The 27,521-nt window shown below is 47.5% G+C and overlaps 1 protein-coding gene across 1 annotated transcript; it reads left to right on the top strand.

Moving 5' to 3' along the window:
- Positions 1-286: 286 nt before the first annotated feature.
- GATA2 (GATA binding protein 2) lies at positions 287-12,446 on the top strand. The gene is made up of 6 exons (XM_084214577.1): positions 287-543; positions 1,082-1,569; positions 2,269-2,871; positions 5,514-5,659; positions 8,622-8,747; positions 9,574-12,446. Exons 2-6 carry the CDS (start codon positions 1,341-1,343, stop codon positions 9,871-9,873), a joined length of 1,404 nt encoding a protein of 467 aa, XP_084070703.1. The 5' UTR covers positions 287-543; positions 1,082-1,340; the 3' UTR covers positions 9,874-12,446.
- Positions 12,447-27,521: the final 15,075 nt, after the last annotated feature.

Below are 27,521 nucleotides of genomic sequence, written 5' to 3' on the forward strand. Positions count from 1 at the left end.
TCCATCTCCGCTCGCCCCCCCTCTCCCCGCTCCGCATCCCCGCACTCCCCGGCGGGACCCCCTCCGTTTTGCCGTCCCCGCCCCGCAGGGGCGTGCAGCGCCCGGGCGGGGAAAGCCCCCACGGCGCGGCCGGGCGAGATGCTGCGAGCGGGGGAAGAGGGGCGGAGGAGGGGGGTCTGCCTCGCTCCCCCCCCCGGGCCGGCTCCGTTTGGGGCCGGGGGTGCGGTTGGGGGCGGTGTGGGGCGGCGGGATTGGCTGGCCCGGCCGCCGGCCCTGCGCACCCCGGCCCGTCTGCGGCGCCGCGGCCAGCTGGCGCCAGCGCTCATATAGGATGCGCGGGGATGGGACCGAGTCGGCCAGAGCAGCGGCTTTGCCATCTGAGTAACACTCTCCATCCAACCTCCTCTGCTCTTCCCGCGCTCGCTCTGCCTTTCCCCCCTCCTCTCCCTCTTCGCTTTTTTAATTCCCCCTCCGTTCTCCCCCTCTTTGCTGCACTCGCATCCTCCACGCCGGCATTCATCGCCACCCAGCCTCCCGCGCCGGGTAAGTGTGGGGCGCGGGGGGGTCGCCGCGCCACTGCCAGGGCGCACTCGCTGCTTTCTCTAAACACCCTTCTCTCCACTCTTCTTGTCTACCCCTGTTTCTCCCCCTCCTTTTCCTTTTGTGTCAGTTGGAGTTCTTACTAGAACTACGCTATATTAGTTCTGCCGTTCTTCCTTTTTTACCCCGCTTTTGAAGCCAGCTGGAAAAACTCCTATTGACGTTTCTAGCGAGGAGGGGGGGGGAGAACGAAACTATTTCCTTTTTTCTCTTTTTTCCTTTTTTTCCCCCCCCCTTCTTTTTTCCTTTTTGTTTTTACTTAAGAGTTTGAAATGGATCTCTGTTTATTTTGTGGGGCAATGAGCAGGGAGAGAGCAAGGCAAGGAGTTTTGGGGACAGGATATTTTTGGAAGGGAGGAGGGGCTCTGCTTCCCCCTCCCCTTCCATGTACCTCTGGGAAAAGAAGCCGGCCGGGAGCCGGCCCGGCGAGCAGCGCACCCACGGCTGCCGAGCTGCTCAACCCTCCTGTCTCTCCCTACAGGTGCTGCCCTGGCGCTTCCCCGGACCTGCCTCCGCTACCCGCCTGTTGACGGAGGGACACGCTGACTTCAGGGGTCCTCTCCCACGCCTCAGAGGGCGCGCTCCAATCACCCAGCGGTTTTCTTTCTAAGAAAAGCCACCCCAATCTCTTAAAACCCATCAGGCGGCGTCAAAAGCGACCCCCCGAGCAGCGCTCCCCGCCCCCACCGAGCGCCGCTCGCTCCTGGCCTGGGGGTGGGTGAAAGGGGAGGCCCAAGGCCATGGAGGTGGCCACGGATCAGCCTCGCTGGATGGCCCACCACGCGGTGCTCAACGGGCAGCACCCCGATAGCCACCACCCCGGGCTGGCTCACAACTACATGGAACCAGCGCAGCTCCTACCTCCGGATGAAGTCGACGTCTTCTTCAACCACCTGGACTCCCAGGGCAACCCTTACTACGCCAATTCCGCCCATGCCCGGGCCAGGGTCTCGTACAGCCAGGCACACGGTAAATCAGCACCCCGGCCCCTTCCCCGCCGTCTCGGCAGCGCTCCGGGCCCCTCCGTACGAGCCGCGGGTGTCCTGCGCCGGGGTGAGAAGTTTCACTCGGGGCCGCTTCGGTGTACAGGAGCCGGGGAAAAGGAGATCGAAAACAGGATAGACAGGGAGGCACGGGTGGATTTTAACCCTAGGGATAACCAAGGGCTAGCGGAGGGGAGGGAAAGAAAGGGGGGAGGTGAGAGAGGAAGGGGAAACCGTGTGCGCACGGGCTAAAACTTCTCAGACACGGCTACTTCCCGGATGCAAAATACAAACCGATTCAAACCGGCGATGGATTTTATTTGGGGGTGTTCTTAGGAGCCGAAGAGAGAGCATTACGGAAGCTTAGAAAGACAGAGCAGAAAAGGATTTGCTGTATTTTCTTAGGAATGGGGTGGGAGGAAAGGGATTGACCGAGTGCCTCTCCTGCTCCCCTTGCTCCTTCTGGCCGTGCTGGCTGGTACGTCCCTCAGACGGGACAGGGGGAAAGGGCTGCTGGACCAGCCTGGCTGCTCTTCCCTGGGTTGTGAAGTCTCTCCCGTGGCCGCCTGTCCTCCGGCGGCCCGCAGACCGAGGAGCTGCCCAAGCACGGGGAGCTGGGGTCTTCCCCAGCCGCTCCGGGCTGAGCCGCCCCACGCTGACCCCAAACGCTCTTGTGTTTCTACAGCCCGCCTGACCGGGAGTCAAATGTGCCGGCCTCATCTTATCCACAGCCCCGGGATCCCTTGGCTGGACAGCAGCAAGGCGGCACTGTCTGCCCATCACCACAACCCCTGGACCGTCAGCCCCTTCACTAAGACACCCCTTCACCCCTCGGCGGCCGGAGCGCCTGGGGCCATCTCGGTGTACCCGGGCAGCAGCAGCACCTCCAGCACCGCCTCCGTGTCTTCGCTCACCCCGGCCTCGCACTCCGGCTCCCACCTCTTCGGCTTCCCCCCGACCCCTCCCAAGGAAGTGTCCCCAGACCCCAACTCCACCAGCGCCGCCTCCCCTTCTTCCTCCGCCGGGGCTCGGCAGGAGGACAAAGACAGCATCAAGTACCAAGTGTCGCTGTCGGAGGGGATGAAGATGGAGAGCGCCAGCCCGCTCAGAAGCAGCCTCACCAGCATGGGGGCCCAGCCCTCTACCCACCACCCCATCCCCACCTACCCCTCCTACGTGCCGGCAGCCCACGACTACAGCAGCAGCCTCTTCCACCCGGGCAGCTTTCTGGGGGGCCCCGCGTCCAGCTTCACCCCCAAGCCGCGGAGCAAGGCCAGGTCCTGTTCGGGTAAGTGTCGCACGCCGGGGCCTTCCCGCCGTGTCCCGCCTGGAAGGGCCGCGCCCCCGGGGCTTCGAGCGGGGGCTGCGCCGGCTTCTGGGGCGAGCGTGCGGGCTGCTGCCAGGCTGGGTGCTTGTGTTGGCCCGCTTCGGGACAGAGGGACAGGTGACTGCTTAGTTCTGCTTTTCTGGGTTTTTAAAAGTAGGAGATGGAGCTTGCTCTGGGCTCCTGTGGGTGCCGATGCACACAGGCGCTGGCCACAGGGCGCTCGAACGGGCCGCGGGGCACGGGACCAGGGCAGGCTGAGCCGGCAGAACGCCTTGTACAAAGAGGGATTTATATGGAGAAAGAAACCCGAACCCTTTTCATCGGAGAAAAGCAGGCCTCAGGCTCCCGAGGGGCTCAGGCTCGACCCTGCTCCCTCAAGTCAGGCAAGCCCCCATGGATGACACATGGGGGCTTTCCAGCGATAGATATTTCTCCCTCCGTAATTTCCACGTCTCTCCATTAACACCACCCAAAGCTCCTGTACAAGATGAAAGCGAAACTTCCCTGGCCCGTCCCGTTCAGATTGCAAAGGGCCTTTTTCCCTTCGCGTTTTACAAGAGCAAAAGTTCAAATATAGTTTACATACCAGTGCAAAAGACTAAGGTGTCCAGTCACTGCTAACTTACTCCAGCCTAACTTTAACTAGAAAATACTCCCCCCTCGCTTTTTTTCTTTTACCCTGAATCAGACATATCTCTGCTTCCAAACAACTGCCTGCAGACCTTTCCCATGCTCACCCTTCCTTGCATTTCTTCTAAAAGTGCGGTCCTAAATCTGTAAATTAGGCGATGAGCAAAGTTTTGACCCCACTTTGAAATCACAGTAGTTATACAGTTGGAGACAAATTATGACCATCTATGTAATTCTACTGACCTTCTTGGTTTGGTATTCTTACCAATGGAAGGAAATTAACTGCAATATATTTGGGCTGATTTTAGGCAGTCCTTTAAAAATAAATAGCCCTATAGACAATTGCATATGTATTACGATGAACATATTTGCTTGTGAATACACTACATGTTTTTATTTAAGTAGACAATAATTTAGAAATGTGATCTCTTATGAGTTTTGCAACAAAAATACCAGCTATTTTACAAGCTCATCAGTACTGTTTCAAATGATTCCTCGGAAGGGAAAAATACATTCTTTTTCTGCCGTTATTTCCAGGCAGTTGCTACTATGTGTATGCATTTTTAGTGCATAGAAGAGAAGCTGCAGGCAATGGGTAGCCCAAATCTCCCGAGTCTGGAATCTGGCTCGAGATCCAGGTCTCTAAAGACAAGAAGGATCCTGAGTAGCTTTTTAAAAATTTTTGTCCCATAGCTGCTTTTAGATGGGGAAAACAAGGACCTTTTTTCTTTTGTTTTACAGTTGCTTTTTTTTTTTCCCTCCTCTGTAAGGGAGCTCCCAGTGTAAGGAACTGGGGAAAGTTCGTGACCACTCAGTGTTTTTGTAGGAAAACTAAGACTCACGACAGGACGACTCCTGCAGCTTCCTGCCCTAGGAGGGACAAGAGCTACAAATGCAGTGCCGCAGAGCTCCCCTCATTTCTCACTCTAGACTGTGTTGTTTAAAAGCTATCCACTCCCTAGATTAAGGCAGACACGAGCCCCGCTGAACTCAACATGGCCTGCTTCAGTTATTAGCAAAAAGAATTTCCTTTCCAGTTAAATACTGTAGGATTTGCATAAACGGTATTAAGAGAGATTTCTATATTAAGCAGACCTGCCCTCAAACCATCCAAGGCAAATGAACTTTTAGCAGGAAGCTCTCTGATGCAGAAACAGATATCTTGGAGTTACATGTTGTGTTTTATTTAGTGCAGCCATTCTACAATGCTATGTTTACCACATTGTACTAAAGCTAATAATGATGGTTAACTGCTCTCTACCAAATCCAAAACTAGATTGTTGAAAAATCACAGAAACAGAAAAGCACTCAAGCCTGTTTTATACAGTAATGTCCAGTGAAACTGAACTTTCTCCAAGAACAGCATTAACAGCTTTTTTATGCCTTTAGAACAAAAATCATAACTGAGACTCGGGTATTTTGTATCCATTCCCAATCTGCTCGGCTCTACTTTCTCATCCTGTAGCATTTGCAACTGAAAAGAAAGTGCAGAATTGGAGGTCTTTTTGCTTAGATTTATTTCTAGAAAACCTCTTCCTCTGTCTCTAAGGTGTTGTGTGTTTGCAGGTGTGTGTGTTGGTGTGCACGTGTGTTTCTGTGGCAGGGGAACACGGGGTTTCACCACCGGAGTGCGATAGATCCGGGAGGGGAGCGGTGCCCAGTGAAGACTGAGGGAGTTCTTGCTGAAATGATAACTTCCATCTGACACAATAAGAGTGTCACTCTTTCTCACTTCGCAGAGAGCACTGCCTATTCCTGATCATGACATAAAATACTCACTGGAGCCTGGGAGTTCTTGAAACACTGAGCTCCTTGCTGCCTGTACTGTAGATGTCACTGCTGTCTGGTTGTGCTTAATTAACAGTACTAACACACTGTTTTGACTTCTGAAAAATGCCTAAAGGACAATGCAAAAAGATTTTGTGAATTTGTTTTTAAAGAAAGAAATCTGTTTTCTTCATGTTTCCATTTAGAAGGCAGAGAGTGTGTGAACTGTGGAGCCACTGCTACCCCTCTCTGGAGAAGAGACGGCACCGGGCATTACCTGTGTAACGCCTGCGGGCTCTACCACAAAATGAACGGTCAAAACCGGCCTCTCATTAAACCCAAGCGAAGGCTGGTAGGTGTCTTTATTTCTCCTGGGTTTGGGGATAAATACGGCAACGGGACCACACACAGGCACGAGTCAGTCGTGCCTCATCTCTGCTCAGCCCCTGCGTGGAGCCGAGCTGTACTGTACCGGGGGTCAGTCACGGCGAGGTCACTGCCGTGCCTCGGGGCACATCTCCCCCTCCGCCCCCATCGGGCAGGACCACCGCGCCCGCCCTGTCCCAAGGCTCCCTGCTGCTCACAATGCACGCGGGATATCGTGTGTCCTTCTCCCCGTGTGTCCTCAGATGACAGCTTTTAATTTAATTCCTCTTTTACTTGGCCTCTTGGGACGGTTTGGGCGCACACTGGGAGCGAAAGGGTTATGAGCACGAATGTCCTCCACCATGTACTAAAAAAAAGTTCCAGCTCCAGAAAAGCAAAACAAATCAGATGAGTCAAAGCTACTGCTCCCCACTCAAAAATTATTTGTATAAAAGCCATGAAGTAATTTTCACTCTTATATTCTCTGGCAATATTAATATTGGTTCCCTCCCCAGACAATCCCCTACTGTTAAAAAAAATCCTATTATTTTTCCATGGAGTCACCTATACTTTGTATTTTCATTTGACTGATTAAAAAAAAAAAAAAAAAGTCCTTTCTAAGCTCCTGGTAGTAGTTTCCTATCCGGATATCTGTACGTTAAAGATAATGAAACTTTGTGTATCTGTTTCCTGACTCTAAAAGCTTTAGAGAGTTTCTATAGGCAAGCCTTGCCAGTCATGCTTGCTGTTTTGAAATTTCTAATACACTCTACTCCACAAATAATGCGTAAAATGCTAAGAATAATAAATATATTTTTTGGAGCTTTGTGATTTATGGTGCCTAAGTCTCCTAGCTATTCGTGGGGAAATATCAGTGAGGTTTAGAGAGCAGAAAATTGGCATTACTGTTCTAACACTGGGATGGGATATAGAAGATTTCTGTCCTGAGTCAGAATTTCAGCTATGTAAGCTTCTTAATGACTTGCCTTCTAAAGTGACTGACATATAGAAAAATGTTAAGACAACAGTGTAACATTATAGTCTCTCGAGCTCAAGTGCTTTCCAGACTGAATGGGACAGGCCATAGAGTTAAGCAGCATAGTTGAGTATCAGTAAGCCATCTCAAATATGCAAACATAGGTCTCCACCTTCCAATGTGTTGGGAGACTGTTATACTTAGCTCACTGTGCAGGGTTTGGGGGGCACTAGAGAGGTTTTCTTTTAGTGTTTGGCTGTTTAAATGTTTAGTTTTAATTGATTTACAGCTTTGTTTATTGCCCCTTTTTCCACTGTAGTTTGCTTGTTTGCGGGGGAGAGGAGGTGGCCATCTTTGGGAATTTGTTCATCTGCCCTGCAATAACAAAGTGATCGTATTAATAATGTCAGCATTGGGACGTCTGGCATTAATTGTGTTTGGGTTGCATGAGTGCATTTGCAGTAGGGGGTACCCCCTCTTTCTGCCTGTGGCCTGTTCTTACAGGCGAGTAAGGCACCGAAATATATGAGTCTCCTAGGGCCTGATTCTTGCCTAAAGCTGCTGAACCGTCCATCAGCTTTGGGAAAGTTACAGGGGGCCGTGGCATCAATCAGGAGCAAGTGAGAACAGAGCCCTGTGCTCCCCTTGGGTGAGCGGCCGAGCTGTGCTTCCAGCGGCGCCCGCTCCCCACCGGGGCTGGCGGGCAGGGCAGCACACCGGGTTCCCTGGGAATCCCGCTGCCCTGGGACCGGCTCTGCTCACCGAGATGCCCTGTGCATTCCTGTGAGCTTTGCTGGGCTTCACCCCATGGCTCTCCATGGCTAATTGCAGAAATATCCAGGGAGCAAGGCCCCGGGGAAAGGACCGCAATTGATACGCTTTAGGAAGTAAACTCCAATTTAAGAAAATACCGAGTCCTCAGCGTTAATTCAGTAGCACAAAATGGACTTGTTGTTTTGACCACTTTTAGAAGCAGGGCTGAAGGTTTCTAATACAAAATAATTATAATTTCCCAAAATATGGGGTGCAGTCGGTCTGTCCATAACACTTTATACGTCACTGTCCTTGCACAAAGGACGCTTTATCGTGGGGTCTGCTAGACAAGGAATCACGGGCGCCTGCAGCTCTATTTTCCTGTTCTTGTTTTGGGAGGTGGGTACATGTTTGGGCTTTTTCCTTTCCCCTCACCTTGGTTTCAGCAGAACAATAGTTTTATGAAGGGGTGGTGGATTTTTTGGCGGTTTTGTTTTAATTTTAAGACAGTTGTTTGAGGGCTTGTCAGCCAAGGAGCTAAGTAGGGACAGAGGCGGCAGACGGGGGTCAGCGGAATCATTGCTGCAAGGCATGAAATTTGGTTTGCTAAATATTTAAAGAAAGTTGGAGCCGGTTTTGTTTTCTCCCTTTCACTTGTAAATGCAAACTGAATTGTCAGTGATGGGTCTGATATACACTGCACCCAGCTAAGTAATGTGGTTCATTTTCTTTTGTGTCCACCTTTCAAGGGCCAGAGTAGGGGTAAAAATCACATTCTTAAAGATTCCCTGTTTTCAAACCCAGTCCCAACATTGGCAAAGACTAAATTCGTCATTGAAGAAAAAGAAAAAGGCAAATGCATTTTCATGACGGATGCATTTTAGAATTCTGGAAAAGGAAAATTTGGTAAAGTCAAGATTAATTTTTCCCCCTCTAAAATTTTTGTTTGTGGAATCAGAGATTCATTGTTTCTCTCCTTACTTCCTTTGCACACAGAGCGCCATGGGGCTTGAAAGTTTGCATAGGATAATATTTAAATTTAAACAAAAACATAACGTCCATAAAACTTAAAACTTACAGCAGCTTTCCTCCCGCCCTGATACTGTGTAAAATCTTAGTAACAAATTCGCCTCAAACTAAATATTGAGTCCAGTTTGACCTTTCTCATGATCTCCCTCCACCTGGTGATACATTTTAATTTTCTTTTTCTTTTGGTTAGTCAGCGGCCAGGAGAGCAGGGACTTGTTGTGCCAACTGTCAGACAACCACCACGACCTTATGGCGACGTAATGCAAACGGGGACCCAGTTTGTAATGCCTGTGGACTCTACTATAAATTGCACAATGTGAGTATTTACTCATCTCATGTGTCGCTGCTTGCCTAGTGTGGATTGATGTCTTAACTGCATGGTGTACACTAGGCTTTTATTGGTTTCAGGGGTTTGGTTGTTGTTTTATTCCTTCCCCGTCTCTAAGGTTCCCCTGGGAAGTGACAGCCGTTCTTTGTCAGCATAGTGATGCTAAGTTCAGTGACATTACAATGTATTAGCTTGGCTTCTGGCTTGGGCAAACCAGGCAAAACAGAGCTGCCACACTTGGTTTTAACTAAGTGGGTTTTGTGTTGCTGTTTCCCTCCAGAAACAGAGGCCATTTGGAATGGGCTCTGTGCAAAAATTAATCCTGATGGGTTATCTTCATTTTGACTTGTAAAAAAATAGTTGTATCTAAGGCTTTGTTGTATTATTTAATTTTTTGAAAAGAAATTAATCCTAAGCAGGAATATTGATACGTTGGAGCGTTATTTACACTGTAGGTAGTAGAGGTTACTGGTACAAGATTGCTCATGTCTCAGGACTGAATTTGGGTCAGCGTGTGCCTCCTAGTTTGATCTTCTATTAGGAAATTAATGAGGACTGATGGTAAGCCTACAGGAAAGAGAGTCATCAGCTGCCAAATTCAGTTCAATTTGTTTTTCATGTCTAGGGTTTTTTTGTGTGTGTGGTTTTATTAAACAAATCAATATAAACAAATTCTGCAGAGAGAAACACCATTTTTTTTGGCCAGAAAAAGGTCTCCATCCAGGAAAAACACATGGGGGCTGTCCAAATATTTTCATTTTTGCACAATAAAGTCATTTTGTCTGCATGAGCCTGATTTTCTCATTTCTTGCAGGTGAACAGGCCTCTGACCATGAAAAAGGAAGGAATTCAGACCAGGAATAGGAAAATGTCCAACAAATCAAAGAAAAGCAAGAAAGGCTCTGAGTGTTTTGAGGAACTGTCCAAGTGCATGCAGGAGAAGTCGTCTCCCTTCAGCGCTGCTGCCCTTGCCAGTCACATGGCACCCATGGGGCATTTGCCCCCTTTCAGCCACTCTGGACACATCCTACCAACACCTACCCCCATCCACCCATCTTCCAGCATCTCATTTGGACACCCACATCCATCCAGCATGGTTACAGCCATGGGATAAAACCTGATGACCAAGAGACCCATCCAGATATTAGGAACATGGGACTTTGCCTAAGATGACTTCAAGTAAGACAATGTTCTGCCAAGAGGAGAATGTAGGGATGGCAAAAGGAGACCTTTGCTCCCATGTGGTTAACTTTTAATGCTGGACTAAAACCTTGCAAATGATGGGTCTTCTGCAGAAATGTGTAGTGGTGCCTGTAATGCACTTTGCCCCCTCAGGTATAAGAAAAAAGAACTCGCCTGTTCGATACTTAATGGTCCAGCAGGAAGCAAAAGATGGCAGAAGCTGAAAGAGAAGGCTTGGAACTGGTTTTCCTTTCTCTCTTTGTTATTACTGTGAATATTGTAAAGAGATATAAGCAGTCTCCCAGGATGGAATTGGCTCACTGGAAGCCAGACATGCTGGATTTCTATTGCGGACTTTGTTTGGGATAGGGAAAAAAAAGAAGAAAAAAAAGCCAAAAAAAAAAGAAAAGAAAAAAAAAAAAACAAACCAAAACACACCAAGATAAAGAAAAGGGCATCTTTATTAAACCATAAGTTTTAAAATCAGACACAAAGTCATATTTATTTTGTTTTCCACAAAAAGCCTCAACCCCCCTCTGATTGCATGTTTTTGTGCTGTCATTTGCAATGGCTACCCTGTAAGAACAGCTGCCTTCAAAACAAGGAGAGGGGAAATGTACTCAACAGCCCTCTTGGATTAGCTCCATCTATCTTCCATACCAAAGTTACCAGGAAGGGGGAAAAGATTGCGAGGGCGAGGAACAAAGCAAAAATGTAGCTGTAATACGGGATTTTAATATACCCAAGATGGAGATTATTTTGACACAATTCCTTCATTCTTCTCCCTAACATGAAAGATTAATTTAAAAAAAGAGCCCTTCTCCCAACTACCCTATTGTTCCTCAAACCAGATAACCTAGGTCAGACAAACTGTTTGCAGAAAACTCTGGGGAAGGCAATCCGGCACTAGCAAGGGTGATAACTGCAACACAATTTTGGTAAATGCCTGTAGAAGTTCTAGCACAGCCAAAACGATAATGGGGCACAAAAACCATCCTGCTCGCAGACTTTGGAGGTTGAAGCATTTTGTTCTGTTGTGTTGGCAGCTGTCGCTTAAAAATGCAGATTAGCTGCTTGGGTAAACTTTGGGCAGTGTGGCCACCACATCCACATGCAGCCAGCGCCTGCTGTCTCAGGCACCCACCCCGGTGGAGTCCACCGGGAGGAAGGGCAGAAATGAGGCTGAGATCACTGGAGAGGGGAAAAAGAGAGACAATCAGTTTGAGCTTCACACATCCATCAAATCCCAGACACAGAGACAGCTGAGGGAAGGCATCGTTCTAAGGGGAACGTCTGTTTTCCGTAGCGGATTTTATAGGAAAACAAAAAAAGAACAAAAAAAAAATTTAAATCTCCCATTATGAAACCTTATTGTACGTAAATGACCGAAAACAAAGCTATTGCCAATGTGAAGTGTATTCTATTGATTGTTATGATCTGATGCCTCTCGTGAACACAAGCTCCAGTATAACATACGGTGTACATATTTAGGTATACTTCTGATGAAAAAGCCCCAATGAACAGAGGGGTTTGATAATGTAAACCACGTAAGCTTAACTCTGTGAAAAGCTTTTTATTTTATTTTTTTAAATTTTAACTATTTTGTTGTTGGGTTTTTCTTTTTCTTTTTTTTTTCTTTTTTTTTTTTTTTTTGGATCAAGCCAAATTGTATCTTTAAAGAAAAAACCAGAATGAAACAAAAAAAGGATGTATGTAAATTTTTTTAAGCCTGTAATTTTTAAGCCTACTAAAATGTAGTATTTTATAATTAAGAACCAAGCAGCCATGAAAATCCTGCTTTCCTCTTTTTTTTTGGTCTGTGTAGGCATATAGGTGCACTTTGTAAAGAAGTGGAAATAAATGGGAAACTAAATTGGTTGGGAGAAATCATAAGATTTTTTTAATCTACTGAGGTAAAAAATTAGGTCCTTTTTACTTTTTACCTTTTACAATGGTACAGTTGTACATTATTTGTACCCAACTCAAATTTCTGTAGGATCTGGGCAGAGGGGAAGGGGTGTGGGTGAAAGACAGGGATTACTGATACAGTTGACAAAGTGCAATATATTGTCAGTCACTGCAGCATAGACAACAGCAGTTGAGATTTAAATTATTTTGTACTTGTATCAGCATAAAAAATTCTTCAGTATTTTCTGTTTTTATTTTAATTTTTATTTTGCTTATTTTTGGATTAGTGAACTAAATTATTGTTAATTATGTACAACATGTTTATATATTGTCTGTAAAAAGTGTATGCTTTCCTCATATTCCTTCAAGGTGAATATTGCTAAGAATAATAAATACCTTTTTTGTGAAACTACCTGTGCCCTGCTTCATGTCATAAAAACTGCTTTTAGTAGGGAGAGAGGAAATATTATCGTCATTGTTGCTGGTAGAATTATTAGCTTATACTTTATGCAGAGCAGGCTATGATATTTTGAAACCCTAACAGGGCAGGACAAAAAAGGGTAGTTAAAGAATGATTTAGTGTTGGAAGCACAGGTACAAAAGCTCATTCTCCAGCGTTGTTTTGGAGAGACGAGGTCAAGCAGTTAAGTGTGCCTAAGTTTCTAAGCTAGTTTAAATTTTGAGGGAGCAGCCACGTTGGAGATAATGAACTGTGGTTTCTCTTGAATTTTTTTTTTTGTGTTTTAGTAAAGTGTTTGGAGAAATACTTTTACATTAAAAACACATTTTAAAAGCACTTTAAACATAGAAAAGAGGCCGGCTGCCACATGGATTTCAAGGCAGGACCTGTATTAGACCAGGGAAAGTTCTCAAAAGGAATATTCTACACCTGGAAACCTGTTTCTTGCCATTTGTCATTATCGGTGGCGTGAAGGGAGCAAGGGGGGATGATGCTAGCCTGGAGCTACTCAGTGCTGCCCTGGGAACAGGACTGCAGGCCTGAGTGCAGGGAGGTGTGCACATGGACTGGCATGTGAAGATGGAGAAAAGTGCTTACCAAACAGATCTTCCATGACACCAAAACTTTGCAGCTGCTTTCATCACACAGTCGAGTCTGACCCACACAAGGAACCCCTTGGGGCCCTACAAAGTGAAGCAAAGTCTTGTAAAATCACCCTGCCATGTGTAGGGGTGGGCATTGCTGCTGCAACAATATTTTCAAGACAACTTCTAGTGAATTCTGGGTCTCCTCCTTTGACCCCCTGTGGAAACCAGCTTGGGGATAACTCTTTATTCATTAAGGAGAAAAATGACCTGGGTTCCTTTTTCTTTGTGTGTGTGTATGTGTGTGTGTGTGAATTCCAGCCCTTTCTAGCAGTGCTTGTCTTTCCCCCTGCAGCCTCCTGCCCAGCCCTGGTTGCAAGCCCTGCTTGTGAATATCACGGAGCTGCAGCAGCTCTCCATGTGCTGAAGGAAGAACACACAACTGGGACAAGGCCTTCCTGCATCATTTCAGACGAGTTAATCATCTCTCTAACTTGCTCAGCAAGGCTTAGTGCAAACACCCATTAAAAAAAAAAAAAAAGAAAAAAAAGGCAGTTTATAGCGTACTGTGCAAGCTTCATTTAAAAAGAAACATGTTCTTTTTCAGACAGGTTTAAATAAACTCAGCCTCTCTCCCTCCATCTTTGAATAGCTGAGAAATGAGAACTAGCAACACCTCTTTAATATTTGGAATAATCAAGCTGTTTGCTTTGGTTGGACAGTACACATCCCGTGCAGGTTGTGATGGTGGCTTACCTGGGGGCTGCCTCTCTGCCTCTTTGCTGGTTTGGTTGGATCCACTGACAGAACTGGGGCCATAATCCATCAGGCTGTCAGGAGGGGTGGTGCCTCCCCCAGCGCCCGGAGGAGCTTGCTTCTCTGAGCGGGGGCTTCAGCAGTTCCTGCAACACAGATAATAAATAATCCCATGTTTGTCAGGTGGCACTAATCTGTGAAAGATCAAACCATCTCTCTGCAATGTGTGTATTGTGTTTGTCTCCAGACATTTCACATAGCAGAAGAAAAACAAACAGCAGGGAATGGAAATGGAGCAAGTGTGTAAAGTTCAACGTAAAGTGTAAGCACCGGGCAGATATCAAGGCAACAAATTGGGATTTATAGTCCTTTCACTACCACCAAACACTGGGGGACGGGATTTTTGTGAGGGGGGAACCCTGACATTACTTGCTTTTGGTTCCTGTTGTTGGGATTATTGTTTTAAGCGGTGCTTAATTGTCATGTCTCCACGGCCACATCAAAAGCCAAGAAGATTAGGTTACAGGGAGTGTTTGATGTCAAAATACAAAATAAATAAAAGGGAAGCTGAAAAGGTACTGTATTTTCCACGATGTCTACTGAGGTTTTTGCTTCAAACATCCCTTTTTTTATTATTATTTTGCAAAGGTTGCACTTTTAGTGACAAGATTTTATTTACTTACTTTCAAATGACTCCACTGCTTTCCTGCAGCAACTTGAAAGGGTTAATATCCCCTCTTTGATGGCAAACATGGTATAATTAACACAAATTTCTTAAGTATCCTGGTGACCTGTAGATGGCCACATGAGAATTTTGTTATTTACTGACTTGCCAAACGTTTATTGCTTATAGAAGGACAAGTGGGAAGCAGGCATTAATTTTGATGCTGTTATCTGTGATTGCATGTAAAGTTCATAGCCGAGCGTGCCTATATGTCAACTGCAATTAAGCATTTTCCCATTTTTAAAAAAATTAATTTCATGTTGGTGGAGGGGGTTGGGGCAGCAGATTTACAAACTGAGCTCCTGCCCATCCGCAGAGCAGGCGTGACACAGCCAGAAATAGGACAACTTCCCCTTACCTGCAGGCTGCAAAAGAAAACAGTCTGGGGCCATGGAGCATTTGATCCTTGGCTTCTCCACAGAGACAGCCAAATCAGGGCCAACTGTGACAGGGCAGGGAGGGACATTTTGTGGTGAGGCATCTTCCCTTGGAAATTAGCCTGAAAAACAAAAATGAAGCCAAAAGTGGCTAACAGGTGAGTATGTTCATTTATCTCCAACCTGGACTGGATTAGAATGCATGACCTAGAAGTAAAATGCTTTGTTTAGCCCAATTCCCTGGGCCATCTGGTCCTTGCAAGTAAACATTTCTGAGTGAGAGTAAGTGACTGTTCTTTAAGCATGGTGATATAAGTGCAAACCAGGCTGCTCTGGGTCTAACAGATCAAACCCCAGCACCAGGGAAGCTGGCTGGTGCCAATTCAGAGACACCATTTACCTGAACAGCTTCGGGTGCAATTCTCTGTGGTGCCAGCTTTGCAGTCAGCCCTGGTGGTTCAGTCTGATGTGTTCCTGCCAGATCCAGAGCTTGTCCTAAATCCAGGGCTCACATTGCACCAAGGTGCTGCTGGGAGGTCTAGAGCCCCTGTCAGAGGAAGCTCATGTGAGACACCGCAGAACTGCCCTGCATTTGCAGTAAGAGCTAAGTTGCATTCTGAGCACTGAAAGCGCTCAGAATGCAACAAAATGCAGTTGCAGGGTGAGAGATTCAGAAGAGAAAACTTCCAGCAGGTAGAAAGACAATAGTGAACTAACCCCTCCTTCAGAGAAAAGCCTTCAACATACCACTGAGGGAGGGAACTGCTACTGTTTGGTCTATAAAACCTGAATCAGGGAAGTATAACGTTAACCCAGCCTGTACAGCAGCACCAGGCAGAAAACAGCCACTTGCCTGTATCCTGCACACTCCTCTCTCTGTGGTTCTGCACTCTGGGCTGCAGGGAGGTATTTGGGGGAAAGTTGACTCTGGCTCAGGAGGGTCAAGAGCCTGTGTAAATCATTTGGAGTTGGGCCTATCAATGCCAGAGTGTGAACATGGACCCTTGTTCCTTCTAACACCTGCTTCACCAAAGTCTTCCCCAATGCTTGTAGTTTTCTCTGGCTCTTGATTCAGCTCCTGCCTGCTCTGTGCCCGGCAGAGAGTACATGGCAGATTTCTTTACCTGGGACATTTTGTTGTCTATTTGGTTGTGATTTTTTGTCTCTGGTTCTTTAATTCACTCCCACTTGCCCACATGGGCATTCTGGTGGCCGATTATACTGCTAGGGTGATGTCAAGGCAATCCCTACTGGATTTTGCTCTAAAATACAGATTATTTTACCATCACCTGCTTTAATTCAGCCCATCCATTATTTTATATGATTTTTATTTTCATTTTCTTTTTTGTGGATCCTTGAAAAATTTGGAATTAATCCCACCCCCTGTTGAGAGTTAATCATAGAAGAGAACTAAATGAACAAAAAGGAACAGACCAAAATTGTTCACATAACCTTTGAGCCCACGGGCATTCTGGACTGCACACTATTTTCTTCTTTCCAAGCATTACTCCCAGCAGCACAGGAAATATGTTCTTGATGAAAAAGCACATCTCTGGAGGCAGACCACTGCCTGACTGGTGCCAGGGCTCACCCCATTCCCTCACACACTTACTTTCTGATAACAAGCAGAATTACAGCTCTCTGTGCCTCAGTTTACCCTTGCAAAGCAGGCATAAAGACGACATGACCTGCCCTATCAGCTACCCACAAGTGTTAACTTGCTCCAGCCTAGCAAACTTCAGGGCAAGTTCTAACAAATGTCAGTATGTGGTGTGTACTGATAGGCACAGGGAAAGGGCACAGCACTCTCTAGGTTAGAAGCTCCTCCCTGCCTCTGCTGTGGAGCTGCTGCACTGCTCTTACCACCTCCATACAGCTGTTTGTGGCACAGATGACACATTGGAGACATTAGTCATTGGAGTGCATCCCCTGGCTGATTCCAAGCGCTGACCACACGGAGAGCCCCAGGCACACACAGGGCCGCACGCAGCGCCTCCAGCCCGAGCCCATTGTGAAGCAGCCCTCTCGCCATCTCCCATGCTGTCAGCCCCTGACCTTCCTTTCACATGCTCTAATGGTCACTAGAACATTGCAGAGAGAACACAGCCCTGGGATTAAATAACCCTAATTTGTCTCCAGGCCTTTCCCCCCTCCTTCCCCTTACCTCAGTCTCCCGCGATTTAACGTTTAAAACAGCTGAAGTTTACAAAAAATCAAAGCTCCCAATAGGCCCAGATTGTCTAAATACGGAAAACAGGAAGTGAGTAACCTTCAACGGGAAATTGTTCATCCGATGGAGGCCAAGACCCAGGGCCCGGCGCTGTGCAGTCCTGCCCAGCCCGGCAGACACAGCGAGTACCGAGCGCGCACACGGCGCTGGGCAGCAGGGAGCGGCCGGGGGAAACTTTGGCTTCTCTGGCCGCCGTGTCACGGCTGCCTCAAGAAAGGAGATGGGGTTTGCTCCCATACACAACAGTGGAAGGGCAGCTGGAAGGGTTATTTTTAAGGAGGCCGGGGATGGGATGGGATGGAGAAGCAGACAAAGGTCGGAAGGGAAAACGGAGAAGACACACGAGTCCTAACTAAAATGGTCTCTGGCTTCCTATGAGAGTGAAGATGGCAAGAGAGCACTGCAAATGGCATTGGGCTGCTTCCAGAAGGGCGGGGAGAGATTTTGTGTGACAGCCCACTTGATGATGAAAAGGAGAACACTTCATTTCCTACGCAGTGAGAATAATAATTTCTTTTTGTTGAGTAACTTGCCTGCTTCCCCCCGCCAGGAAAGATCCCAATTATTTTACCGGGTGTTTATCTAAGGCTTATATTATTCACTCCTGAACTGCAACCATTAGTGGGGTGGAACACAGCAGCTGTTTAAAAACTCAAAACAATGCCCCTTTTTTACGGAAGGTCATATTAAGATCCTCTCTAACTGAAGGTGAACTTCTTGCTACGTGCTGCATCCACTGGAATAAAACTTTGCTCACAATTACACTTCTGCAAGAGTCACCAAACTGCCAAAGAAACTAGGATGCACAAACACATCCAAGCATGCCCGAGTCCTTCCACTCCAGCTCTGGACTGGGCTAATGAATCATGTATCACAAAGGCCCCTGTGTCACAGGCAACCTTCTTCTGACCCCCTTGGAACCTGCATCTGTGCTCATATGCCAGTTTTCCTCTAGGCAGCTTATGGGATAAGCACCAGCAGTGAAGCCTGGTCTCCAATTTGAGAAACAGGTAGAGAAAAAAAAGGCGTGGTTTGGTTTGGAGTTTGGCACCACTGTCAAGGAGATGGGGGTTGTTTGGTCCTGTCCTGGTTTCTTGCCCCAGGACTGGAGTGCTACAGATAAAGGGCACTCCTGGGCAGATGTGCACACATGGGACAGACTCCAGAGGACATTAATGCAGAAAACACATTGGACCTGCCTGACTGAGATGCTTTACCTCTGCAAGGAGAGGGGCTACAGAGAAATGTACAGCAATCCTAACTGTTGTGTGTCTTGAGGAAGACAAGCTAGAGATGAAGTTTCTAGATAGATCACTTTGCTGCAGAATTTCAAATACTGCACTGAAATTACCCTTTAAAAATATTTTTTAGATATTTGGTTTAGGCAGAAATATTTTCCCTCTTGCTCCTACAGTCTTTTTCTGCAAAGATTTCCCCAAATTTCTTATGGTTTATATAGGTGAATAAAATGGAACTCATGGCATTTGCTCCACAGAGATTTCCTCTCTTGCATAAAGATGAAGTCTACTTGGTTGTTTTGCAGCAAACCAGCTGGCTGGGAGAAAGATGCTCTTAATCAAACAGCTCTGCTGCCTCTCTGGAGAGAACTCTGTCTTTTTTCCCATCACAACAGGTTTCTTCTTTGTTCTCTGGTGGGCAGGTGTTGTCCCTGTGGGATGTGAAAAAGGGCAGGCTCTGATCCCATTAAAGATAGCCCCATTGGTAATAGATCAGAGGGGCATCCCTAGGTTGTGGGAGAGTATGCCTGTCTTGCTTCACTGGCTAGGGAATAATAGAGCTGGCTCTCAATGATACTCGCAGGGTTTTTAACAAGAGTCCTGTTCTCCAGAGGGACAATGAAAGGGAAAGGAACCCAGAGAGTGATGGCTGTGTCTGGCATTGCATTGCGAGAAATCACAGCTGGTCCTGCAAGTGATGGGAACGGGGATGATGCCTCTACCCAGGAAAGATGCAAAGAAATGCTCCCCCACTGCATTATCCTCTTGCTTTACTCTCTTTCTCCACTAATTCCACGGCAAGCTGACTTTGAGGGATATGAAAATGAATTTTGCTCCAGTGGAAGGCAAGACATGGATAATCCTGAGATAGCAACACTGCTGTAACCACTGGTCTCAGCCACTCCTTGGACCTTCCATCTTGAGGGTTACAGCAGCTCTGATCTGACTTCCTGGGAAGAAAGACTGGGTGTGTGGGCTGTAGGAGGTCAGGGAGTTCCAACCACATCCCTGGTCTGGATGAGGTGGTCACGGAATCAGGGCTGTGGCTTGCCCAGCAGAGCCTGTCTGCTTGCAGTCCAGACATAGCATGGAGTAGCTGTTTTTCTGCTGACCTTGTGCTCAGAAGAACTGAGATAGCAGCAAGGATCTCCAGAGCATTTCCTTCTTCTGTACTTTCTAGAGTCCTCCAGAAGGCAAATCCACTGTGCCCAGCAGCAACAGACTCCTGAGATTTAGAACAGGCTCCACACCTGCTTAACTCAGATCCTTACACTCTATGCCTGCTTAGTTAAGGCATGATTTTTCTACATCATGTATTATTGTGGCAATCCATTAATCTGAGTTAGTGCAGGCCTTGGACATGGTCAGATGCCAAGAATGGAAACTTGCAGCTGACAGGCAAAATATGCAGCTCTGACTGCAAACCATACCATAGGCACATTCTCAAAGTGTGCACCAGCACTGTGGGCCCAGAGGCTTGTCCAGATGAAGCAACAGCTCTTACAGACAATATGATCAGGCACAGGCTTCTTGAATTTCCTTTCTTTGTGAAGATCCCTGTTGCCAGAATCATTCCAGCTCCAGCAAAGCTGTTCAGGAGGGACACAGACCTGCCCAGCAAAGGTCCTGCATCACAGTTAACCCTGAGCTCCTGACTCGACTCCCAGGAAAGCAGCCACCTTGGGCAGTGTCACTGGGGTCAGCTCGGAACATTGCCTTCATAGGAGCCTGCACAACTTGGAACACAACAGCAACTGCACTCAGTGGTGTCAGGACAAGAACAGAGATGGTACTGGAATGTTTGACAGCTGGCTATATTTTAACAGTCTTTTTATTTTCTTTTCCTATAGTGTAAATTTACTTCCGTAGTGTAAATTTCACTTGGAAATTACACTCCTTTTGCCCTAGGCACTCTGCACCACTTACACATCTTTTCATCTGCACCCTAATCCTTGGTGCTCTCTTTCTGATGGTTCACTCTCCCATTTACACCTTTGCTGAATTTACCTGTGTGGTTTACAAACCACCTAGAATCCTTTAAATCCACTGTACTAGGTCCTGGGAAGACTGGTCATTTTTGTGAAGCCACTGTCTCAGGCCACTGCACTTGATCCAGCTCTGCCTGAGATCACCACCCCAGCTCAGCATTCCTACATCCTGCCTTCACTTCTACGCTGATGCTGAAAAGCCCAGCTCTCTCTGTGTGTATGTGTGTGTATGTATGTGTATTTATACACATGCTCCCCACCACAGAAGGAGACCGATTTTGCAAGGTTTAATATGCTCCCAGTTCTGCTGTGGACTCTTCCTCTTTTGTTGCAGCTGTGGTTTTAGGGCAGGCTTTGTGGGTTTCAGAGAGTCCTTGGATGTCTTAGGAAATGTTCTGCAGAAGTGTGCTTTCTCTCCATGCATTTTGCACTCCAGCCACCAGGTCCTGAAATCTCAGTACACAGGATTTCCCCTATTTAGATGAACACCAAATCTACTTGACTTTCAGGCATTGTTTCTGATTGATACCACTCATTTATGCCCCCAGGATCAGGCAAAGAAACAGAAGAGGCAGTTGGACTCCCTCCTGCCTCAGCAGTGGCTCTAACTGAGCCACAGAACAGCATCAGGATGCTCTGAACAGGCAAAGAACCAACACCTCCTCACAGCCACAGCAGCCCTGAGGTGGCTGGTGTGAGCTGCTTTGCCACAGCTCTGGGGAGAGTAAGATCTCACCCATCACCCCTAATATCACACACGAGAAGCAGTACAGCCTACCTTGTATAAAAGAAGAGAAAGTCTGCAAGTGCCTAATAACTGAAACAGAAACACCTTCTGTCTCTCCTGTGCTTGTCCTAGTTACTCATGAGGGAAAAGGAACCCAAGGATTGCCCAACACACCTGGGTACCACCTGCTGCTTTAGTGTCCCCAGCTCACAGTTTTGTGACGAGCTGGGTGCTTGACAGCAATATCCCTTTGAAATGGCAGGTATAGAGCTGAAGGTTTGGAAAAGCCTACTTCCAGCACAGGGTAATTGTCAATATGCATGAAGACAAGCTTCCTGAGGCTGGCTGGGGGCAAGAAGGGGGCAGCTCGGTGGAAAAAATGCTTAAACCACAGCACAAGGCATGCCTGTGCTCCAAACCAGCTACCCAGCAACTTGGCCCTCTGGAGTTAGAGCAGCCTTGAGGTGGCTCTGACAGGCAAAGCACACGAATGCTGTGATAAGAAAACAACCCCCAAAGCAACAGAATGTCTCACAAGGTTTAAAAGCACAGTTGTTCAGCCTTGCCTATTTGTATGGGAAGCAGGAATTGCAGCTCCTGAACGTGGAGCTGGCAGGCAGCATAGGAAAGGAGAGGGAGGCGAGATATGTGGCTGAGGAATTTGCAGCCTTCAAGTTCCCTCTCTCCCGCCTCCTCCTCTCGCAGGAAATGAAAGGAGCCTCTTTTGTGGAAAGAGGCTGGTAGGTGTGCATGCGTGAGTGTGCGTTTGGGAGCAGCCTGGCCTCGCTGCTCCCCTCCTGGTGTGCCAGGCACCTCGAGTCTCCCTTGGCCCGGGCTCGAGTCTCCTTTGGCTTGGGCTCTTCATGTCTCCCCTGCCCTGGGCTTGGCTGCAGAAGCGCTCCAGGCCAGCCCAGGGCAGTTCTCAGAAGCTTCCTCATGTGTGTCTGAAAAGGTGGATCAGGCAACAGAAGCGGCAAAACCACCAAACGTGCCCAGGCTCTGGAGAACTGCCTTTTCACTTTTTTTTTTTTCTTTTTTCTGTAAAGCAACCCCTCAAACTTCTTCCTCCTTCCCTTCCCCATTCTACCTTGCTGAACCGCAGCACTAGAGCAGCAAAGCCTGAAAATGGAGGAAAGTAAAGGGTAAAAAAGCGGCCATGGGCTTTGTTAAGTGATGACAGGGACCAAGGCCAGCAGGACTGGCTGTGGGCATGGCCATGGGCAGTTGGTGCTGCCCTCACGCAGGACTGAGCATGGAGTGGAGCAGGCTGTCTGCTGTAGCCTCTGTTTCCACAACAGCAGGAACAAAAGAATGGGCTGTTCAACCCCACTCACTGCATCCATTACACGGTGTGCCTGCATGGCCTGCTGGCCTCTCCTTCAGGTGTCCTTGGGAGGGAGAGGAAAAGCATGGCTGGAGATTGCACTTCTGTTTATATCTCTTTGTTAGCAGTAATATCATCCTCTCACTGTGCTTGCTCCTGAAGGAGGTGGAAGCAGTGGGCTGAGGAGTGAGAGGGTGGCCCAAGCCCCCTCCTTGTGCACCCTAAAAGAGCAGGCAGGACAGGCTGTCTCAGCATGGTGATGGTGAACATGTCTGCACCATCCCTTGTGGGTTTTTACCACCCCAATCCATAGCCACAGAGTGCTGGAGAGCTCTGAGTCCACATTCAGCCCTTCTGGTTTACTGGGTCAAAAATAAACCCTGCATAAAAAATATTTTCTGAAAAATAAGTAATTTTTACTTTGCATGTTTTCTGTAGAACAAAAGATATTGGGTGAAAGAAAGGAGCTGTCTGAGAAGGTAGGAACCTCCCAACAAGGAAGGGCAAATTCAGCATTGCAAAAAAAAAAAGGCATAGTGCCAAAGGAAAAAGGTGAATGAGTTGAAGCGAATTAAAAAATGTAGCAAGTAATGTGCCATATGAGTCAATCCTGAGATCTACAGATCCTGAGATGTGTGTAAGGTAGATGGGGTCTACCTTACACAGCAAGGTGGGAGAGGAAAAGAAGAGAAAATAAAGAAGAAAAATGCAAGAAATAAGCCTGCTCAGAGATCTGAGGATTAAAAAGAAAACCTTTAGTAGAAATGGAAAACAGGGAGGCAACCAAACAAGAATATTCAGTCAGTTAAGGCTTGCAGGGAAAAGATAAGGGCAGCAAAAATGCAGAATGAGTTAATTATAGCCAAAGGGATTAAGGAGAATAAGAGGCCTGTTACAAATATATCAGGGGAAACAGAAACACTAGGTAGAAGGTGGGTCTGTTAATAATAGGTCAGAGTAGGGAAGGAAAATAATGAAACAAGGGGGCAAATCATGCCAACAGCACTGTGGGCATCTTCCTGTTACCAGCCAGTCCAGGATCTCCAAATAACAGGTCCATTGATGGTGACTGGTTTCAACCCAGAGACTGCCCATCCACAGGGGCAGATCTGAGCTGCCCCCACAGCAGAGCTGGGTATGGAAATTAATGTCCCCATGCAGTGCCTGACACTTTCTACAAGAACTCAATATGTTTTCAGAGATGTAATTGCCTCAGCCTGGTGTTTTTTGTTTTGTAGGAGGCTGGAGAAAGCACATACATCCAGCTTAGGCCATTCACGTGGTGCAATGGCCTTGGAAGAAGACCTGGTAAAACACAGCATTGAGTGATAGACTAAGTGACCAGCTAACTATGGGCTTCTCATCAACTCTTGTTCCTCGGCTTGGCTATTTCCTCTGTCTGCCTCTTACTTCCACTGAAAGCAGTAAAAATAAAAAACAGTAAATCCCCTGGGAATGAAAGCAAGGATTGGCAAATATTAGTACTTTGCAAAGCTTGCATTGAATTGATTTATGGGTCAGATTCTCACCTCCTAAGGAATTCTGTGCAAGAATTTTAAATATTTGAAATATGCACACACTTCTGACGTCAGGATTTTGTCTTTCTCCCCCCTCAGAACTAAAGTTTGGCTCCAAATGCCGGGTTTCCCTCTCAGTTTCTATTAAAACAAAAGGCTCAGTTAGTAAAACTACAGACTACTTATGTCTTCTCAAAGTCAAAGCAGAGCCATCAGGAGACAAAAACTGTTCCACCCAGGTCCTTCTCAGGAGGAAACCCACCCCTCTCCTGTCTGCCTGTGGGTGCGTTTTGCATACTGGAGCCTTTCCTTGAACAAGACCCCTCAGGCATCTTCCATCTGCCAGGGAGTCACACAGTGAAACAAAGGGCCAGCTCCTTTGTCTGAGGAGACAAGGTGAAAACCTGCCTGTCTCTGTTTACCAACGGGAGGGACGCTAGCAGGGTGAGAATGGGGGCTGGGACCATGGCAGGGCTGGGGACCATTTGTCCTCTATTCCCGGCTCTCAGGCGCTTTCCCCACCCTGCTGTCTCCCTCGGATTTTCACGTCTTGCCAGCTTGGCTTTTTGAAATGTTTTAAATAGATGTTTAGGAGGCTGCTGCTTTAAGATGGATGGATGGATGGATGGATGGATGGATGGATGGATGGATAGATAGATAGATAGATAGATAGATAGATAGATAGATAGATAGATAGATAGATGACAGATTCTATTTCTGAAAAGGTCCTGTGATCTAATTCCATACAGCTCCACAAATGATACAGGGTTCTTAATCCATGGATAACCATGGGTGCTCACCAGCAACCCATACCTTGTCCTTTACTCAGTGCTTACCTTTTCCTGCATCCCTACTGCATCTCCTGTCCAGAGTAGACAGTGAGGCCAAGTCCCAGAACACATGACAATCATCTGTTCCCCAGCCAAACATTTGCACACTCAACCATGTCAGAAATGGACAAACACAGCCAGAAAAATGTGTGGGACACCAGCACTAGTGAGTTTCCTTCCACACACATCCTTCTTACCTCGGAGACCACATGGGTGACAAAGAACAAGTCAGCCTTCCCCCCTGTTTACCTGTGTTGCATGTTACAGGGTGGAATTAAAGCTCTCTATCTCCTTGCTGCCTGTGCACTTTCAACTCAATACACAGAACTGAACAAAGAAGGAAAAGTTAAAATAACAGCACTCCATTATAAATTATATACTGTCTTTTATAGGTCTTCCCTTTATACCATCGGTTCTTTTACCAGCATTTTCTCTGTTGGCTGTTATGTTAGAGGGAGTCCTCAGAAAGATGCTGAACAGGATACTGGATTTTATAAAAATTAAAAATATATGCTGCTGCTTTGTATTGTACCCTCAACCTAACAAATAACACACAGGTGATGCTTCCAGAGGCAGATTTGATTTGCCTATGTTCCCCTATCTCTTGCTATATTTGCCCAGCAGTATCACAACATGAGTCTTCCCACTTCTTCTGTCCACTCTGGCACGTCAGGGCTCAAACAGGAGTGGCAGAATTGCGAAGTATTGCTGCTTCTGTGGCTCAGCCCCTCCTGGAGCAGGAACAGAGTTCTCTTGCTCTCTGGACTCACACAGATTTTCTTCTCCCGTGCACAGAGACTTTGCTGCAGTAGATCTAATCTGCTCTTATATTTTTTCTCCTCCTGTGGCTCCCAGTTTCCCAGGAGACGTTTTGCAAAATCTGGCCAGGAGAGGTGGTGTTGTGGGGAGGGAAAGGGAGGTAAAGCCCAAGCACCACAAGCAGCAGCCACAGCAGAAGGCAGAGCTTTGAATGATCTCATGAATCAGCCACATTATCTACAGTGAAATGCCTGGGAAGGGGTTTCCCATGTCCTACCCTGACCTGGAAGGTTGAATCCTCAGGGGCCCGAAGGGCATTTTGATTGCCAAAGACAAAGGCTGAATTAGAAGGAAATGATATTTTATTTAGCCTCTGCATCACGATGGAGGCCTGAGGAGAGGGTAGAGGTGAGGGGGCGGGGGGGGGGGGGGGGGGGGCGGGTGGTGACAGAGGCATTGGGATAATAAGGGGAATTCAGAAGAGATAACTCAGGAACATATGGGCTCTCACTAAAGCGGTGTGTCCCACTGAAAAGCCAATTTCCCTTGACATGCTGTCAGCCACAGCCGGGGGAGGGCAGAGCCCTGCACCAGCCCGGTGCTCTGCCAGGGCTGTGCTCTGCCATGCCACCCTGCTGTTCAGTGCCAAGATGGAATTTCCTTTAGGGAAGGGGCTGTGGTGATTGTCTCTCTGCACAGTGCTTTCCAGACAACATGCCAGACACTGGAGCCCATATAGAGGCAAATCTCCCGGGGACAACACCCGGACTTGGCCTGGAAGCCAGCGGGGGCTGGCTCCGTGCTCAGGACATGGAGGATCAGGCTGCAGGAGCGCACCCGTCGGTGCAGGGACCAGCTCTGCTGCGGGCGTCCTGCTCCCAAAGTCTGACTGGTGGCCATTAAAAAAATCAGTGTCACAAGGGCTTTGGAGTGTGGGGTGGGGTGAACTTACCTCTTTGTTTTCACGGCATTTTAGCTGCAAAAGCTTTAGATGCTTTCCTCACATGACCGCGCTGTAGGAAGTCGCAGTAGATGTCCTGAGGACCCGGGCAATCTGGTGAGTAGGTGGGGAAGGGCTATCGAGCAGGGAGGGACCGGGAGGGAAGGCAGGGAATGCAGCAGTGCCTCCAGGGCAAGGAGGGGCCCATTCCGCTCTGAGTGGTGGGCTTTATGCAAGAATGGCCCGGAGGAGAGGTGGGGACCGTGGCTGTGGGGCACAGCCTGTGGTGCCAGCAAGGGGAGATGTGGGTGGTGCTGTCAGCTCTGGCCTGCTCTCAATTCTGGGAAGATAACAAGGGTATCTCAACATCTCCAATGCTTCTGTGAAGCCCAGCCTTTCCAGGATTGCTCTCTCTCAAGTTTTTAGCCGGCTGGAGGCACAAATAGGGTGGGGATCCAAAAACAAGAGGCAGGAGAAATGGCAAGGCCTTCACTATAGATCACCTCATCTGGTATTTCATCAGACAATGCAGGCCTACAATGGCACCTTAGCACTTCTTTTGGGAGGTCATTTCCCTACCTTTTATGCACCCAGGAACAGGTTGCATTTTGCCCAATTTCTGTTTCACTGTAAGTAGAAAATAGTAATGGAGGTCAATATGAGTTTTTACAAGTGAAAAGACCTTAAAAGTGACACCCCCTCCTGTCTTCCCACCCTGTCAAAACATCACATGTCAAAGATCCTCCTCCTGAGACCTGAATTCTCCCTTCACACAAAGTTAAAGGACTGAGGCTTGTTCCAAGCATTTCTATTTCAACCTCTTGGTTTTTGACCAACTCACTGCATTTCAGGCTTGTGCTGAAGACCTGAGGACCGTATTTGTTTGTATTCCCTTTGCCCTCAGGGCTCCGGGCACAGCCCCATACCCAGAGATGTGCAAAGGCAGCAGAAAGCCTCAGCCTGTCCTGAGCAGGTTCTCCCAGATAGGTGTTTCCTTAGAGGTCCTGGATACTTTGGGGACAGGTCAGGCACACACCAGTTCTCAAGATCTGCTCTGTAGGGAACCTACAGCACGAATTGATCTGTGGGGAGCATGACCCAAACTGTCAAAACAGGGCCTTTAACATTTTCCACTGCCACCAAACCTGTTTGACTGAATTGCAGGTTAAAAAGGCATTGTGTCTATAATTGTTGGGCTTTAGAGAGCATGTCTTTTCT

The sequence above is a fragment of the Fringilla coelebs genome, assembly GCF_963513975.1.
Source record: "Fringilla coelebs genome assembly, chromosome: 13".
Lineage (NCBI taxonomy): Eukaryota > Metazoa > Chordata > Aves > Passeriformes > Fringillidae > Fringilla > Fringilla coelebs.

Bases quoted from the DNA above. Each gene is read 5' to 3' on its own strand.
- GATA2 (XM_084214577.1), top strand. From the start codon at position 1,341: ATGGAGGTGGCCACGGATCAGCCTCGCTGGATGGCCCACCACGCGGTG. The intron at 1,570-2,268 runs GTAAATCAGCAC...GTGTTTCTACAG, and splicing joins CTCGTACAGCCAGGCACACG to CCCGCCTGACCGGGAGTCAA. The intron at 8,748-9,573 runs GTGAGTATTTAC...CATTTCTTGCAG, and splicing joins TCTACTATAAATTGCACAAT to GTGAACAGGCCTCTGACCAT.